At 37.9% G+C, this 19437-nt stretch overlaps 2 protein-coding genes across 5 annotated transcripts; one reads left to right on the top strand and one right to left on the bottom strand.

Annotated features, from left to right (window-relative positions):
- Positions 1 to 4080: 4080 nt before the first annotated feature.
- psmc3ip (PSMC3 interacting protein) lies at positions 4081 to 7696 on the top strand. The gene is made up of 8 exons (XM_035406203.1): positions 4081 to 4490; positions 4860 to 4960; positions 5109 to 5198; positions 5650 to 5761; positions 6071 to 6216; positions 6297 to 6350; positions 6465 to 6524; positions 7078 to 7696. Exons 1-8 carry the CDS (start codon positions 4466 to 4468, stop codon positions 7132 to 7134), a joined length of 645 nt encoding a protein of 214 aa, XP_035262094.1. The 5' UTR covers positions 4081 to 4465; the 3' UTR covers positions 7135 to 7696.
- Positions 7697 to 8988: 1292 nt separating this feature from the next.
- Positions 8989 to 15588, bottom strand: mlx (MAX dimerization protein MLX). Of its 4 annotated transcripts, none has more exons than XM_035406200.1 (8): positions 15413 to 15588; positions 12759 to 12795; positions 11721 to 11810; positions 11270 to 11379; positions 10948 to 11050; positions 10607 to 10706; positions 9404 to 9605; positions 8989 to 9223 (listed from the first exon to the last, which is right to left on the bottom strand). In XM_035406200.1, the coding sequence occupies exons 1-8, from the start codon at positions 15452 to 15454 to the stop codon at positions 9167 to 9169; spliced, it is 741 nt and encodes a 246-aa protein (XP_035262091.1). In that variant the 5' UTR covers positions 15455 to 15588; the 3' UTR covers positions 8989 to 9166. The 4 variants fall into 4 exon arrangements, with proteins under 4 accessions (XP_035262091.1, XP_035262090.1, XP_035262092.1 ...); XM_035406199.1 differs by having other exon boundaries at positions 12759 to 12798; positions 15413 to 15584; XM_035406201.1 differs by having other exon boundaries at positions 12759 to 12820; positions 15413 to 15576.
- Positions 15589 to 19437: the final 3849 nt, after the last annotated feature.

Consider the following 19437-nt stretch of genomic DNA (forward strand, 5'->3'; position numbering starts at 1 on the left):
ATTCAGAATTTAAACATTTCACTTAATCCTCACTTGCCCCGACAGCCTATGCTATTTGGCACCAGTGTACAAATGCTCTGCTTTGATGTCTTAAATAGAATAAGCAAACTAGTAAATAAGTTAGTTTGTTAAATAAGATCACTATGAGACCATTCCCTCATACCTTACAGTCAATTTGTTGGGTTGAAGCATGTACAATGGAGGTACCCATGCAATTTATAGCCCAAGTATAAATAAACATTTTAAGTTGTGACGAAGGTGACACAAAGCAGGCACAAAACAAAAACAAAGCAAAAGCAACACGGGACAAAAAAGAAAGAAAAGGACTTGGTATCCTGCCTTAATCAAGTCAAGTAGAAAAGAAAACCAATGGATTTGACAATGGATTACAACTGGGTTTTTTTTATTATAATTTTTTTTTAAGTTTCAGGTCCTTTGCTATCTTTTAGGGTTTTGGCTTGTAATTTACAATATTGTGCAATTACACAACACATTCACTGTGGAACAGAGCCTCGATATCATTACATGACAGCTGGAGCACTCCAGGTCCATGTCCACATGGTACTTCTGGCCAGAGGTAGTAATGCTATGCTCCCAGAATTTCTTTCACACCAACTGAGAAAGCTAAATTATATGTATCCATATATAAACAAGCACATACTTCCTCATATATTCACCTCTTACACACGCACACACAGGTGTCCCAATGATACGTACCGTATCTGGGGGGTGGGAGGTTTGGTCGGAGGAAGGTAGGAATGGGATGGGTGTGGGTTGAGATGGGCAGACGGTATTAGGACCTATGGTGAGTAGGTATGTATGCATATAGTATATGTATGTATACGCATATATGCACATATGTATTTAATTATTTTCTTTCCTGCATTATAGTCTGCCTGCCAAGAAATAAAATAAAAAGCTGTACAGCTAAAACAAAATGCATTCTGCAGATACTTGAGAGCAATGCATATTCAGCACAGCATCGCGCAGTTAGCCGTAACTTTATGCAGTAATATACAAGCATTCGTTGAGGCATAATGTTGTTTTCTTTCAGTTTTTGGACTATTTTACAAATTTTGCCAACTCATCAGCATAGCTAAAGCAAATTCTCGCTATGCTGACATGGATTTGGGGAGTGTGTCAGAAGAGGAGGAAGCATGAAGTCTAGAAAGGATACAAACAAACATGATATATAGGGGAGAGCAGGGCAAAACCTAACACCAAAAGTCTGTTTTGGCTATACAGTATGGAAGTGAATTTTTTTCATGTGTACATCAAGGAATCAAAATGTATGTAATTGTCTTAGTAAGTCATGAGTCAGTAATCGTAATAAGTCTTTTAGTGACTAAGGAATCGCAGTTCTGATATAGCATGCCAGTTTGCTGGAATTGCCAGGCAAAACCACAGACACCCCCTACACTACATATTACTGCTTGTAACATTTCAAATATTTATGTTGTGTTATTTTTGATATTGTTATATTCGCATTGGTCCTAATAGACAACTGTTTGCCTTTTCTAATAATGCTCAGAATATTTGTATTGGGGGCTAACTGATAGGCTAGATGTTTGTATAGGGGAAACCTTGCTAACCTTGAGCAGAGTTCGCATAGTGGCTTGCAGTGGCCTGCTTTGCCAGAATTCACACCACTCATAATGAAATTGAGTGTCTTTCAAGAGGTTGGCACTATTCTCTAGTGCAGACATTTCACATAGTGTAGTGTAAACATCCATAGGTGACTCAGCCATGTGTTATGTTTGATGCACCAGTTTACTGTGAAGCTAAAACATCGCCACTTTCTGCTTTCTTGATTTGTAGTGAAATATATTATTATGTTATGATTTACAGTAATGCATAATTTTGACATTTTCTATTGATTTGGAGACACTAAAGAACACCAGGGTACACTGTTTACATTTTTCTTCATAGATCTTTATACAGTAGTTCTGCACATCACCCTCTTGTGGTCAAGAACTGTATGATCCAGAACATTTCATTTCATTTCCAAACAAAAGCATTTTCACCAAGATAATTTCATTTGTGGCACTTTATCACTACCTAAATTATGAAAATAAACTAATCTACGTCAGTATTGGAAATGGTACAAGAGGTTTCATTTAAGCCATTTTCCCAAGTCTCTGTAACGCTCACATCGGGAGTCATAAAGCCTTAAATAGAACACTACCTAAATGGGCGAGAATTGGCTATATTTGGCATCTGTGTGAATAGGTTAAACAAAAAATGAACAGGTGCAATACAAAACTATGCAGTGTGTAAATATGGGATGTCAGTGGTGGGATGTCATGCATGGATGAGTGGTGAGTGTGGTGTGAGGGTGTTTTGAAGTGCAAAAACAAAAGAAACCCACACTATCTTGGGGAGCACAACAGCAGGCACAGAGGAAGTAGCAGGCGCCAAATGTGTAAATACAAACATTATAGCAGTCTATTCCGTTGGCCCATAATGAGGGCCCCTCTGTGGACATCCAGTAAATAAATAATTGGTCATCTGTTGGTCATTCTTTTTTTTTCTTTAAGCAACACTACAAAGATCATAAACAATAGCTAATTGACAAAGGGAGAACCAAGAACCACTTATCTACTGCCTCTCTTCCCTACTTCTTTGGGAGGTTTGTGACAGGTGCTCTCTTTCTCTAGAATGGCCAGATTGTAAATAAAAAATAAAAACAGGAGAGTAGGCCTTGTTAAGAATAGTGAAGTTTTTTAGGTTAATTTTTATAACTATAATAGCATTGTTAATCACCAGGGATCATTTGCCACAGGTACACAACATAGATGGACCTCATGGTTTCAGCTGCAAAGCCACCTCTGTACTGATGTCTTTTAGATCTTTCAGGAATAGGCTGTACTGCATTACTAGAGGTTCTCTATCTTTGTAGGAGTGAAGGCCAGAGGGAGGTTATCATCACGAGGAGTAATTTTATCCTTTATAGGGAAACATCCTATAGAAGAGTGGATAGTCTGTTGATTACACTGTCTAAAAAGTCCTCATCTTGTAAAAGATTGGTATAATCAGATTTAGTGAAGCAAACTTAAACACTATCTTTTTTAGCTTCCTTGACTGCCATGTTGAGGCCTCTTGTTTTCCTCTCAGAGAGGGTTGCTCTGCTCCAAAGACAGTTTTATCAGCTGACTTCTGCTCTTCAGGTGCAACAGGAAACTCACTCTGTCTCTCCCTCTCCTTTCAAAGGAACCTCTATCTCCACATTCTCTAATCTATCAGGGTAAGTTTCTTCAACAGGGAGCTGTAATTGATGCTGAGCTGAGGCAAACTTCATCAAGGGCAAAGAGAGAGCTGTCCCTGAAAAAAGATCCTAGTTTCTGCCAGTGATTAATTTTTTTGGAGGGTGCTCATCAGAGATCTAACAATAAAAAGCAATGGACCATACAGAGTAGTTTGTAAGTATACGGACAGTGACACAATTTTTGTTGTCTTGGCTCTGTACTCCCGCATATTGCATTTGACACAGGGACATGCTTGAAACATTTGCAATGTAAGAGAAACACACTTGGGTACATTACTTAACTGACTAGTTTAACTCTCAATGATTTTTTATGATTAAAAAATATTGGTACTTTGTTGTAGAAGTTGAGTACAGACAAATTCACGTCTGTGTAAACAATCCGTCGTGCAGAAGCAGGGTGGTAAACTTGCTTTACTAAGCGCGATTTTTTCGACTCCAAATCAGTTATTATTGCATGCTTGGTATATTGGTTAATGATCACTGGCGGTATTTATACTAATTTAAAGTGGTTTTCTAAACATTCGTGTTAGCTAGCGGTTATGATAAAACTAAGCAGACGGTGGTGGTGAACTGGCATTGGTTAATTTAACAGACTACGGTGAAAACCTATGCTGACCATTAACAGCAGCTCTACGGGGACATTTGTAGTAAAATAAGTATCGGCAAAATAACAGTTCACACACATGAATCAAACATCCAGCCTAGCATCTAAATTACCTTTTCACAAGCCCACTGGGAAATGAAAGGGGAACAACAGACAAATAGACTGTATGATCTTCCCCCTATTTTTATTTTTTACATTCTATAATATTCCCACAATGCTCCACGGCGCGCGAAGTTCGGCACCTGGCTCTTCCAAACAAACGGCATTTTGCTGGGCTTCGTATGCCACAGGCTAAAATAAAAATGCGTTTGTAGCATTGTTTGTAGTCACACGTCTTCTCTGCTTGAATATATATATCGTCGCTCATTGGAAAGCCTTTTAATGCCATTTGAACAAGATCCCAGAAGTTCGTTTTCTCATTTTAAACGTTCCCTTGAGGAGTGCCGACTCAGTGGCTGGCGATTTGTACAAAAAAGCAAGTAATGTTAGCTAACGTTCGCTACTAGCTTGCAGTAGTTAACATTAAACCTCTTAACGTTACTTAATAGTAGTTAGCCAGCCAAGGGACGGTTTAACTATCGTCGCATACTGCCGAAATGAGTAAATCAAAAGATGCATCAGGTATGGATCCTGTTTCTGTTATTTGTACACGAACTAATGAAGTTTATCATCTGACAGTAGCTAGGTCGCTCACTAAAGCTCTTTAGCTGTGCCGTGAGTATGTATCTAAACCAGCTTAGGGAACATTAGCAGGCATTTAGTTTACTTGAAAGTGACATCTAACTTGTATGATAGCTGGCTACTAGTTGTCATTTTATTGTAATGTTAACTTTGGAGGTTAGCTTGTTAGCAAGCCTAAAGTCCAACTTATTTTGCATTCTAGATCATTACTTTCACTTTTTATAACCAAGTTCTAAAACTAACTCATTGGCAGCTCCAATGTCTCTGTAGATATGGGTCTTGCATGTTACTCGTTTTGTTTACTTGCAGGTGTTTCTCTCATTCTTGACTACTTGAATGAAAAAAATCGACCATACAGCGCTCAGGATGTGTTTAGTAATTTGCAGAAACAGCACGGCCTGGGAAAGACGGTGAGAAGAGACCTGCGATATGTTAATAATTTATTATATTATATTATTATATTATTGATATTATATAATATATCAATAATAATAATAATTCTACCATTTTGTTCAACCCTGTGAACAAACCCTTTAACATCCATGTTAAACTTCATAGGCTGTGGTTAAGGCTGTAGAGCTGCTGGCACAACAAGGAAAGATTAAGGAGAAGATCTATGGCAAGCAGAAGATATATTTTGCAGATCAGGTGAGTGTAATTTCAGAAAGTCGTATGAAGTTTTTCTATCTCTCTCACTTATTAAATTCTGAAGAAGTGGTGCAAGAAGGTTTTGTGGTGTCCCTTCAGTAAGAAGCTAATTTAAGTCTTGGAAAGTGCAGACACTTTAGCCAGTGAATGACTTAACTTCTGGCCTGGCTGAAGCACACCAAATAACAAGACAAAGCATCTCTAGCACTTGAGTTTAACACTTGTGTGCTAACTAATTGGACAGCTTACTGATTTGAATAATAATTCAGCTACCAAAGTGCATCTGTCACTGGACAGTTGAGTCTTATCTTTGAAGACAGAAAATAAGTTAAAAGTAATTGGCTTCAAAGTGTAATTCCACCATGCAAATATAGCAGTGACCAAAACAAAGCCATGCAAATCAAGTGTTTATCCTTAATGTCATTATATTAAGTTAACCCTGCCCCCTCAGTCCCAGTTCACAGATGTGAGTGACACAGAACTGAAGGGTATGGACAATCAGATCTCGGAGCTAAACACCCTTGTTCAGACAGTGTCACAAAGCTGTCGACAGCTGGACTCAGGTGAATGGCTTTTGGATCACCCTTGTTTGCTGGTTGTAACTATTTTTTAATCTGTACGTATTATTCTCTAGGTTGGCATACTTAACTTGCATTCAGCACTTCTGTGATGTTGCATAGACTTGCTTGTCTGGGAATGTTATTAGCCAGGTCTGGCACTATGGTTCTTAATACACTTGGGGTGGATGCAGTGTTTACTTGGCTATGTTTGCGCACATGTTCTAAAGTGCAATCTTCCTTACCAAGACAGTTGTAATGTTTCAACCTTTTTCCCTGCCTAACCCAGTCTTTTCCATGATGCTCTTGGCACAGAACTGAAAGAGCTCAACAGCTCCCTGACCACAAAGGAAATGACGTCAGAAATCCAGGAGCTGACACAGGAGTGTGCCTTGTACAGGGAGCGCCTGGCGAAGATCAAATCAGCCACTAACCATGTCACTCCTGAAGAGAAGGAAAAGGTCAGGGCACCAAGACCCCTCATTTTAGGTCTTCTATTATGAGTTAACTTTGAACTTTAGTCTTTGTTTTTTTCTTGTAGATTCATAAGGAGCAGAGTCTATATGTTAAAGAGTGGAAGAAGAGGAAAAGATTGGTAAGAATCCCTTTGGTAAACAAGTGGAAATCTTCAGTACTGTAGTAGGGGTCTGGCCATGTCTAACCTGCGAATGGTTCAGTTTCACACCTACATTTGTTGTGTGTCATTCAGGCAACTGATATGATGGGTGCCATTTTGGAGGGATACCCAAAGAGCAAGAAGCAATTTTTGGTAAGCCAAATTATTTCTGTCCTTTGGTTTCATGTATTTGTGAGACTAAGCCATAAATCTATTCAGAAGTTTTCCAGCCTTCCTCGTTAACAAAAAATTGCTTGAAAGAATTGTGAAAGAAAATCATTAGTAATACACCATACATACGAGATACAGTACCATGTCCAGTCTTACCCAGTGCCCTAATGCCTCAGTTCCCAGATTTCAGCATCTTTAGTACGGCTGAGAGCACAAGAGAAAGACGCGCACTGTGGGAGACTATTTTTAGTAAGCTGAAAAGGAAGTAACTGTTTTATTTTGAATAATTCTGCGAAATCTGCCAAACGTGTGTACTCCACAATTCATATTTCACTGTGGATGAAGAATAGCAAAATTTAATATCGATAAAATAATTTATCTTAGGTCGCATTTGAAGCATGCAACCAAACATGCATTTCTGGTCAAAAATAATTTCTTAATATTATCACACATTTGTACACGTGGACTGGGTGCATTAATGTTTGAGGCAGTTTTGAAATGTTCAACTAATCTGCTGTATTCATGTCCAATTCAGGAAGAAGTTGGCATAGAAACAGACGAGGATTGCAAGGTGACAGTGCCAGATGTTTAAGAGTTCAAGTACGGCAAAAATTGTGTGTAGAAATACCTCGCTGGATTGACTGAACTGTTCAATCATATCCAGTATGCAATCTCCACAGAATATAGATTGTTCTACTGTCTTGATGTTTATGTTGTATATTTTTCTGTTAAAAGTTCATTTCAGTTGTAAAACAAAACAAAATTTTCTAAATGTATGAAAGGACTTGATAACTGATGTCCACGTTAATTTGCCCTAATTTTTGCTTCATAAGTATTCTGTTTTGAATGCAATTTGTCCACCACAGAAACATCACAAATTGCATTGCTATTAGAACATGATGGGGCAACATTTTTCATACTTTCAAATGCAAAATTACAGGAGATGTAAAAAATTGAAGCCAGCTACAAAACGAAATAGCTTCCGTACCTTACATATTGTTGTATATTTTCTGTTGCATTGCTGTGGTATGGTAAGCTGTTGTAAACTCACCACTGAGTCAGTGCTAAATACATCAATTGACTGTCATGCCAACTAATAAATGTTATACATGATAATTAGCTGAGGAATAAAGAGTTGTATGCTATTTTCTGAACTATAAATCTCCAAGAAGTTCTTGAAGAAAGAAATGAAGTTCATTGTGTATTTGTGCTGGTAAATCTTTTATTTCAAATAAAAAATTCGAAGCAATTCTTCAGTTGTATTCCCTATCCCAACTGATCGAATCGTCACATCAAGGTTGATAGGCTGAATTGATTTCTAAAACTTCTACAGACCATTGAGGCAAATAACTTAAAATGTTGAACCGTTCTTTTTTTTTGCAGTTCAGCCCACATTTTACTGGACACAAGATTATAGAATTAATGCAGTAGTTAATGCAGGTGGACTGGATGTCCATTAATAAGCACAGGTGCTTCGACACCAGTACTTTGAAACAATCCGGAGCACATTAATCGAGCAAAGCAAATACACATCCATTTGCCCATATAATTAGGCCTTATTACATTGAGAATTCAAAGACGCAAATGCAAGATCCTGCATTTGTGATAAACTGGAACCCATTGCTGTTTCACTCGCATTCACAATGAGTGTGGTCTCATTACCAAACACAGTTCTGTGAAACTTTCTCTTTACCTCATGCATCTTTGGAATTTTGGGCCAAATGATTTAAATGCGGTACTCAAAATGTTTGCATCACATTCAAATTTCCACCCAGGTGTCCATTGGGATATGCTTGGTTGGGCTAACATTCAGATATTTGCTGATTTAAAAACTCTTAATGAGCCCATTTCCACGACACACAGAAAATAAACCCTGTAACATCTAGAGAGTAACATCTCTGAATACTTGGTTTTTGACCTGTGATGTCCCTCTAGGATTTAAAGGTTTCGTTCAATGAGAAATTGATTCAATTTAATTTAGAGATAATCACTTCTGTCCAACAACTAATTAAACCATAAGTGTCGAGACAAAAATCTGCATGTAGTATGGAACTGGGGGCAGAAGATGAGTGCAGTTGCTGAAGAAGGTTTCACATACTGAATGTGGGGAAAAAAGATGCATTTGAAATTATTTACAGCAGTGGTCTCCAACCCTGGTCCTGGAGAGCTACAGGGTCTGCTGGTTTTTGTTTTCACCTTAAAATCAGCACCCAATTGAGACCCAAGACACCAGGTGAGTTGAGTTAACTGTGTAATCAACTGCTCTAATTGATTCATGAAGTGCAGAGTCACTAGGAAAACCAGCAGACCCTGTAGCTCTCCAGGACCAGGGTTGGAGACCACTGACTTACAGATTCCAGAAAAATCCAGATTCCTGAGAAATTTTTATATGAAACTCTTAACAAACCAAAGTACAAACTAAAGAATAATTTTGTTGTGAATATTAGTGAATATTATATAAAAGGGTAAAAATATTTCAAAATTGAAGTGTCTGACCGAGGTTTGCTACATACAAGACACTGTTTCTGTGGGACAGGCCAAACTCATTTGCACCTTGAGAGCCCAGGACAGCCCACAGGTCAGCCTTTACACTTAAATCTAGTCGAGAGGCCTTCCCACCGTCGTCAGTACAGCTGGCCGTTCAGCTGCCGAAGCACTCCCACCACGAACTCTCGCAGTGTCTGTAAGGGGGGGACAATTGCCATCGTCAAACTTGTTCAGTGCTAGCCATTGCAATGCTGTATCTTTCCTCTTTGTGCAAAGTGCATATATTAGAGAATGAGAGTTTCTAGGAGGTCCCTCAGCTGAACCCCATTTTGTTGATTAATTCCCCTCCCCTCCAAAACGGTCACACGATTTACCTGGGGCTTGCAGTGCTCCTCCAGCCAGCTGAAGACACAGGCGGAGAGTTCCCGGAAGCTAGACACTGAGATGGAGGCACTGAAGGACTGGAACAGGGAGTCCATGATGTTTTGGAACACCCGGAACTTCACCTGGTCCGACACATTGTCCTCACCCTGTTGTGGATTGTCCTGATGTGCCTTGACTATGTGCTCATAGTTTCTGTGTGGATGGAGAGAGATGAGCAAACTCGACTGTTCATTTGCATAATGTAAATGTCAGCGGTTCAGAGCAGATACAGTACGGATTATACAGCAAGAAACATCATAACTGATGTACCCCTTTAACTGCATGTTGTGGATAGTCTCCTGCTTTGTCCCTTGTCCTGATCTTTCACCCTACTATATACTGGTTCATAATATTAAAGTTAACCTGGATATAATAAACATTTAATATAGGTAACTATGGGCTGGTTGCAAGGACATGGGTGAAGCCTAATCCTATACAAAAATTGCCTTTTAAATGACTCAAACTCAAATTGGCTTAGATTTAGACTTTCAATTTTACTGTTCTGGTTTCAGACAGTATGTCAAGCTCCTACAGCACTAAACAAGGGCTAAGCGGCAGGTTTACCTCCAGATTAATGTTGGTTAATGGCCGTATAGGAGAGGAGAGGTCCAGCAAACAACACTGAGACACTGAGGAACATGTTTGTCTTCAATGTCCACAATAAAGGGCTGAAAAGTAACTATGTTGCCAAGATACCTACTTTGATCAACTTTAATCAACCTTTGGAGTCTTTACTAAGGACCTTGATTAGTAGAATCAGGTGTGTAACTGCTTGGTTGGAACAAAAGCCTGCACCCACACCGGCCCTTTCTGGCCCGAGTTGAGAACCACTGTTCTACAGGGTGAAAACTTAAACATGACATACTGATATTTCTGATATTTGCTTAATTTAACATTTTGAAAAAAAAACGTAAATGTAGCATGTGAAAAACTTTGCATCCTGCAGAGGCTGTGTTAACTTATTTTCATAACTTTTACATACCAGTGACACTGCTCCTAAAATATCATACAATTTCTTTTTTAGTTATTTGTTTTTTATGTTCATTTATCCTCTAAAGTAACTGACAACTCTATTATTTACGAAGTATGAGTATAGTAGTGTAGTAGTTTCATTTTTTAAACCAATGACAGGTTCACGTCCCTGACAAGCTTACATTTTCATGATTTTCAATGCCATTACTTCTTTCCGCAACATGGACACTTCCTCTTCCTGTTTTTTCTTCTCCTTGTGTAGAAACTGGATGTAGTCAATAGCTGCTCAATAAACACACAGACAGATTCAAGATTATGAATTTAGAAAAATGGTCACAAGTAAAGCAAATATTTAATCTTCCTCTTCCTGCTTATTTCATGTGGCATTTGCAGTGTCTTCCCTGAAAGCTTATTTCTGTCAACAGAAAAAGCTCAGATCAAGCATCATTTGTAAGAACCCTAAAGACTGATAATAATGTCTTGAGACATTGGAATGGAAAAAAAATGTAGAGGAAGTACTTGCTTTTCTGTAGGACAGTGGCCTTGCTGATTTTCTGTGACCCCACAGTGAACTCTGACTGCTGTTGGCATGTGGGGACAATTGACTGCAAGTCATCATAGCCTTTCTGTATGGAATGCAGAGAACACAAAGGACAATAGCTTTCAGCGGAGCAGCACAATTGTGGGGTAATGCAGGAGCTAGGCTTAAATATCAGACTGATTTGGCTATATCCCCGCCAGTGTAATCGCTTACCTTGGATACGAATTAACATTTTTTGTAATGTACTTTTTCCACGTAAACTAGGAATCTCCCCTTTCCCTTCACCCGTAAGCCCCCTGGCTACCTTGATGGCATCCCTTCGTTTCTGCTCCGCTTGGGTGTGTGCCTTCCTCCGCCGGTCTTTGTACGACTCCTTGTACGATGTCTCCTGTCTGTAGTCACTGTCTTCATCATCTGGATTCAGAAAACAATCACAGGCTTGCAGTCGGTACGATGAAAAAAAAGCTACAAATGTACTCCTACCGCCTCCACCCACTACCAACACAGAAAACATTAAAATCAAGGAAACCAAACTGAACTTGGATTTAGAACACAATTCATCATTTACATTGACCTCAATCTATAACAACTTCAACTGATAGTGTAATAATGTTATCTTGCTGACAGACACTGGATAATAATTAATTAAAACAAATGGTTTACAATGATTTCACAAATTTAATGATGGTCCTAATTTACCATTTTGGTTGGTTGTCACAATGAACAGTTGACACCTTGACTCACACAAAATTTACCTGTATTTGGTACTGATGAGGCACTTGTGGACCCGATGCTATTGGCTCTAGAGCTTCCCATCCCTTTCCCAGCATTCTCAGTCAAGAAATCTATGCAAGAGACACATAAAAAGGTATAATAGAAAATAGAATCAGAGTTTTCATTTAAATATGCTACCAGCCAGCATTAGATGACAAGAGCATCAAAACACTGCATCTATTTTAATAAGCAAGAACAGATAACTAGGGCCATTCTGATATTATCCCTGTAGCTACAATAGACACTACATTCCTAAAAGCACATGCAAAACATTCAAACTGAAACAATTTGAGCTAACAAAAAAAAAAACACTCACATAAAACTGCATAATCCAAAGAAAATATTTTAAAATAACAGGCAAAATTGTACATCTGTCAAATAATTAGCACCCTCCTGAATTTCTGTTTATCATTAACAGAATATAGACTCAGGACAAAAGATTAATTTTAAATATAATCAACAAATAAGCCAAGTCTCTTTAGGTCACACACTGATGGAAATTAACAAAAAAAATAAAAATACACTGTGGATGACTTAATGGTCACCTCTGATGGAAAAAAGTGGAGTACAAATGGTTAATCTTAACCATACTTACTAAATAACTGAATTTCTATGCTAGAATCTAAATAACCAATATTTTAAGCTAAATTAACAAATGTGTTTTATTAAGCCTACACATAAATAAATTGAATATTTGAATTTTGAATATTTTATTGACATACACAAAAAATATATTTAGTAAAAAAATTAAACCAGACAATCATCCAGAAAAACGATCTATGGTGTTTTTGAAAGATGCTGAGGGACGATAAAATCTGGAACAAACTACACAGTGACTGACAAGCTTGAAGAATAGACTTTTTAGCCCTTTAGTCAAATAGTAAAAAGTTCCGCAGACTTATCACTTATTACAGTTCTCTGATCATAACTTAATTGACCACAAGCTTAAACGGGAATATTCATTTAAATGAAAGCGGGTCCCAAGGAAGGCAGTCGAAGACAATGTACACAGTACTTACTCTGGTCAAAACTGCTGTCGCCGAACACACCGTCTGCCTGCTGAGACATTGCAAGAACAGTCCCAAATGGGAGCACGGGGAAATAAATGAATTCAGAAGAAGGCTGATAGTCATTTATTCTGAAATTTCAATATAGGGGCGGTCTAACGCCTTTTCACTCAACAAAAAAAATACTTTGTCGCGCTTGAATCAAAGCGGTAGGTGGGCATTCAAACAGGGCAATCATGCCCTACCTTTTCATTATGAGTTGCCTCTCCAAACAGAGACTTGCCCTACATTTCAGCTAGATACTTTATTGTTGGACAGACCAATCTGACTGACTGTTGAGAATGAATGCATCTTTACAAAGCAACTAAATCTATTTTAAATATGGATAAACACCAAACAAAAATGTTTAATCAAATGTTCAACATGCCAAGAAATAATATGGCTCCATATTAACGTTGAAACATAATGTGTTTTGGACTAGTGTTTCTCAATCCTGGTTCTGGGGCATTGGTATCCATTTACTTTAATTGAACCATTTGTTAATTGCTAATCGTTGATATCTTAAAGTGTAATCTTCTATGTTATTAAATTTTCTTTAACAGGATATAATCCGTTGAGATGCACAATCACCTTTAGAGGGGTCCTGTGTAAAAGCATTATCTACATACAGTCGGATTTTACTTAAATTGCATGCCATCCACTGTAAGCACAAACGTAACAAGTGCATATGCTAACAATACAAAAGACAAAAGACGCAACAAAATGGATGAAATGAAAGGGAGACAAAAGTGAACAACAGCACAACAGCTACACTGCCTCTCTCTAGGAACAACACAATGATTAGGAGATGAATATGCACAAAGAAATTACAATGGCAAATTTAAGAGCGTAAGCAATTTGTCTTTAAGTATGGGATACGTCTGTACCTTGTGAACCAAGTAACGTCAAGTCAGTTGGCAGATTACTCCAATAATTAGGAGCCTTAAAATGAAATGCCATTTTTCTCAAAGAACGTTTGAGAGATTGTTCACTTTAGTGAATAGATTTTTTTTTTTTTAAGTTGCGTAAGGGAAGTGCATTTAAAAATAAGCTGGCACCAGTGCACCAGCTGTCTGGAACATTTTTTACCAAGGTCAGATCCTCAGGTCACATGATGAACACAAGACCAAGACCCTACTATCAAAAATATCGTATACCTACAGTTTTGTCAGTACGTATCAAGGAGTTATTTTATACATATGCAACTTTTTTCAATTAAATGTCACTAACATGACTATAACAAATCTGCAGCCAACAGAATGAGATTTGGTGGGCGAAATCCAGCAGGTCAGATTGTGTTATATCCTCTAAATGAGAATTTTCAATTGCTCAGGCTGAATCGTTGTTTATAAACAAAATGACATCACAGCATGTGAGGAATTTAGCGGATTGCACAAAGCGGCTGAAATGTTGCCGTCGGTAATGTTCAGTCGTACAATCACAATGGCAGACATTGCAAGAAAGCAACTGCAGCCCCAGGGTTTTTCCTGCAAAGGCGGCAGCCTTGATCATTTAACTGTGCCGCCTTTACAAAAATGTGAACGAAATTTACGCATTTAGAATTCTGAGCATATCCACTTGAAATATGATGCCACTTAAAAAATTGTGTTTGTCCATTTGTTATACGTTTAATAAATAATATATGTGACCCAGTACATGAAAACATTTTTTCATATATTTCATGTAACGCAGTAATCGTAAGTAGCTCTTGATAAGACCGTCTGCCAAATTAAGGTAAACACCTCACAGCTGATACGTCAGAAGTGTGAAATATGTCAGTAGGTATAAAGATCACAGCTCCCTCGCACTTTGAAAACGTTAAATAATTAGACCTCAAAAAACTAAAACCAACAGACTACATGATTTGCAGCCAACCATGACAAGTGTTGCTGGAAATCTTTAATCGCATACGGATACACTGCGAATGACTGGTAGCCTAGCCGACTGGTCATATGAAAGCTCAGACATACAAAACACATGGGTATAGCAAACAAATAACTGCAGTTTTTTTTCGAAAACTAACCCATGACTGTACTATAAGACGTATAACTAATCAGACTGCTGCAAAAAATAAATAAATAAATAAATAAATCAATAGTAAATAGCCAGCGACCCGAAAAACGTCTTACTTTTACAAAGTACTTACTAGTTTAGTCTATGCAAAGACGGCTGCTTGTTTTATTTAACCTAGCCCATATAACACCTTGAACCCGTGGAGTCGCCCGATTACACTGTCCGTAAATGTCACTTTTGCGTTGTAAGACCATGGTTTAACTCAGGACTACTAGCTAGAAAATGATTAACTGTATCTTAACATTGGGTGGCTAGCAAATCGCTGTGAACAAACTTAGATTGGTTTTGGGGGAAAACGGTTTTACTACAAGTTTTTCCAGCTAGCTAACTAACAAGCAACGGGTAATTTCTGCGGCACAATTAACAGCAAGCTAGCTAATTTAGCTAGCTAACGTTACATCGCAAGTGGATTAGCTAAATAACAACTACATATAGCGACGTGCACAGCAATTAAACGCAATGTATTCCGTGCCACTGAAAATACGTTTTATCGAGAAGCGGACCTGCTATCAGTAAGACTGGCTATGCTAGCTAATTTGTCGTTCCGTCCTTACTTTGATCCAGGGATCATCAGACGACACGGCACTTTCTGTCATTTCAGTCTTGTTCTCCGCCGAAATATGACTCGAGTCAAGGTAGCTAGTTTCAAGACAAAAATTGTAGCCTGTGCTCTTCGCACAGAGGATGATGGGATACGACCGGACGTGTAGCACAAGGAGTCAGTGCAGTGGCTTTTCCTTTTAGCCCATGTATTGATGTATTGCAGAAATTGATGTGTTGTAGAAAAGCTATACTGTGTTGTTTTTACAGTTACAGTCTTATGTTGGCTTATATTCAACTAATTACAGATTCACATATCACTGTTTAAAGTACATGGATTGTGTCAAATGTTCTCTGACTATTTGTAACCAAATAAATAAAAATGTATTACTGTATTGACTTCCCATTTATTTTTTAAACATGTGATGGTGTTATCACCACTGAAATTATTACAATCCAGCTATTGAAACGGAAACAGATTGTTTAACCTATCAAAGCATTGAAGATTTGCTTGCAGAGGTACAGTTGACAAGACTATTTTCAATTTCAATTGGTTTAGATACACTGTATCTGCTAGAATGTATTGCTCAACTCACCTGTGAGTGGTAATTGTCTTTGGAAAGAAATATGTAAACCATAATGACCTTTCAAATCTCAGGTGTCCTCAGAGACAAGTTGTCTCTCTCAGCAAATTCAGCAGTCTGGGATAAATACTCCTGATGTTGGAATTGCTCCTCTATTTAGCACATGCTTGTCAAAATGCTCATAAATGTTCTATAAGTGGATTTAGCATTAATTTTCTCAATCATAAAGCAAAAAAAGAAATATAGTCATAATGTGCGCATTTCCAGAATGTCACATTTTCATCACACGTGAGCTATAATGGCGGTCACCTGTCATTTTGCACCATGCTGGGTTTTAGCCATACAATTTAAATACAATAGTTGAATATTCCATTTTTATCACAAGAAGAAGATGGCGGTTGTAATTTAAAAAATAGAGTTTTCAGCAAGTGAAGCCAAGGGGAAGCCAGAATAAATTTCAAACTACAATCATATTTTTGCAGTCTCCATGCCCCATAGATACACTGAAACACAAAGATATCAGTGTCGTAGATTTATAAGAACACGGTTTTAAAATACTGTATTTAGGTTTACCAACTGGGATATACTTTGTATAAGTTATGTTTGTAATAAAATTAATTTAGCATTTAGTGAGCTATACACAGTATGTAGTCAGTCTAATAAAATAGCTTTATTCCACTGCTTATTTTATGTCAGAATGGGGAAACTTTGATATAACATATGAAACTGCATTTATTTGTTCATTTATGTACAGTGACTCAGTTATTGAACTTTAAGTCTTGTACCTTCTCCTTTAGCAAGCCATAGTGAAATGCATCCATGGACAGTTTCTCCATGCACTTGTATGTTTCATGTGATTATTGGATCATGAGACATATCCAACCTGCTATATGATGGAAAGTCATGTAGGCCTACATTTCTTTATATTGTTGTAACTTAAATGTATTCAGTTCACCCAAAGTCAAAAGTTTATTTACCCTTAAAGCTGCCGATTGTTCAGGAGAGACCTGGATCCTCAATTTCTCCTTATATTGCCAGTGAACAACTGGATATGTTTGTTAGCCTATCTACCTGAGGCAGAGTAAAATAGAGCTCCAGGCATTGCTTACTGGTGTGAACCAATCAAAAGCTGCTGCTATCCATAGCTAAGCACTATGATTGGTTTGTCAGCGAGTCTGACAACAGATAATGGCTGCACCTTATTTGGTGTTCATGGATCCTTATTCACCCATCAGTTCATTGAAAACCCCAAGCCCAACTAGCATTTTTTTATTTAAAAAATTATTATAAAAGGACCAAGGGGGCGGAGGCTCTGCCCATCCAAGTGTTAATGTAATGGAATATTTTATATGATATAATATTATATACAAAAAGCTGCAGGACCAAAAACAGACAGAGATTTGTCCTCTTGAGTATTGTTTTGATCTGCAAAAAAAAAAAAACTTAGTATTCAGGAACAGGCTGCATGACTGATCTGAGAAACAATATGTGCAATATGAGGTAATACCCAGTAGGTGGAAACCTTGTATTTTCTTGTAATTCTATGTCAGAAGTTCAAATGACAAATAAATAAGTACAGATCATAAAACAGTGGAAATGCCTAATTAGCCATAAGTAAACAAGCCAAATCTGAGGCCAAAGGTTTACATACACCTAGGCTAAAGACATTCAAACTTAATTTTTTCACAACTCCACATATTTCATGTTACCATACATGTCCTATGTTAAGTCAATTAGGGTATCTACTTTATTACCATAAGATGTCATTTCAAAATAATAGCTAAGAGACAGATTTCAGCTTTTATGTAATAAATCAGATTTTCAGATTTTCAAAAGTTTACATACTCTTTGTTAGTATTTGGTGGCATTGCCTTTTAATAGCTTAACTTGAATCAAACGCTTATGGTAGCCTTCCACAAGCTTCTCACAATACTTTGCTGGAATTTTTGCCCATTCCTCGTGACAGAACTGGTGTAACTCAATCAGGTTTGTGGCCCTCCTTGCTCAGACATGCTTTTTAAGTTCAGTCCACAAATGTTCTATGGGATTCAGGCCAGGGCTTTGTGATGGCCACTCCAATACTTTCACTTTGTTGTCTTTAAGCCATTTTGTAACAACTTTGGAGGTATGCTTAGGATCATTGTCCTGCTGAAAGACCCAGTCGCAACCAGGTTTTAACTTTCTAGCTGATGTCTCGAGGTGCTGCTTCATTATTTCTAGATAATCCTCCTTCCTCATGATGCCATCTATTTTCTTAAATGCACCAGTCCCTTTTCTAGCAAAACACCCCCACAACATGATGCTGCAACCCCCATGCTTCACAGTTTGGATTGTGTTCTTCGGATTAAAAGCCTCACCCTTTTTCTTCCATACATAACTCTGATCATTATGGCCAAACAGTCCTATTTTTGTTTAATCTGACCAGAGCACACTTCTCTGAAAGGCTAGGTCTTCGTCCTGGTGATCACCTGCAAACTTCATTCTGGCTTTTTTATGCCGGTCTTGGAGTAAGAGCTTCTTCCTTGTGTGACAGCCTTTCAGGCCATGGCGATGTAGGATTAGATACTAGGATTAATGGTGGATGTAGATACTGTGGTACCTGATGCCTCCAACTCCTTCACCAGTTCCTTTGTTGTTGTCTTTTAGGGTTCAGCTGAACCTTTCGGACCAAATTTTGTTCAGCGCTGGGAGTTAATTTGTGCCTTCTTCCTGAATAATGCAGTGTCTGTCTGTCTGTGTGGTCCCAAGATTTTTATATTTGCATACAATTGTTTGTACAGATGCTCGTGGTACCTTTAGTTATTTGGAAATTGTTCCTAAGGAGGAACTGGACTTGTGGAGGTCCATAATTTTTTTTCTGAGGTCTTGGCTGAGTTGCTTGGATTTTCCAATGATATCAGGGGCAAAAAGGCAGCGGCTCTAAAGGTAGTCTCTTAAATACAGCCACAGGTGCCAATTAACTCCCAATTAACTCCAAATTATGACAATTGGTCAATCAGAAGTTTCTAAAAAGTCATGACATCAATTTCTGGAATCTTCCAGACTGTTTAAAGAGAGTCAACTTGATGTATGTAAACTTTTGACCCACTGTAATTCTGATGTAGTGAATTAAAGCTGAAATAAATCTGTCTCTAATCGATTGTTTTAAAATTACCTCTGATGTGAACAAAGTAGATGCCTAGTATTGACTTATCAAAAGAAATGTACGGTAACATGAAATGCGCGGAGTTGTGAAAAACTGAGTTTGAATATCTTTAGCTTAGGCATATGTAAACTTTTGGCCTCAACCGTATTAATGAATAATTTCAAAATACATTTTATGGCAAAGGTTTGAAATTAACTATATGGGCTGGCGTCCTCTCCAGTCATTTACCCTTTGAGTGACAGCGAACAAAAAAAGTCACAATGCCATATTCAACAGAAAGTGAGCCATAAAAGGATCTTTTCCAAAATTA

This window comes from Anguilla anguilla, chromosome 2, assembly GCF_013347855.1.
Source record: "Anguilla anguilla isolate fAngAng1 chromosome 2, fAngAng1.pri, whole genome shotgun sequence".
Taxonomy (NCBI): domain Eukaryota; kingdom Metazoa; phylum Chordata; class Actinopteri; order Anguilliformes; family Anguillidae; genus Anguilla; species Anguilla anguilla.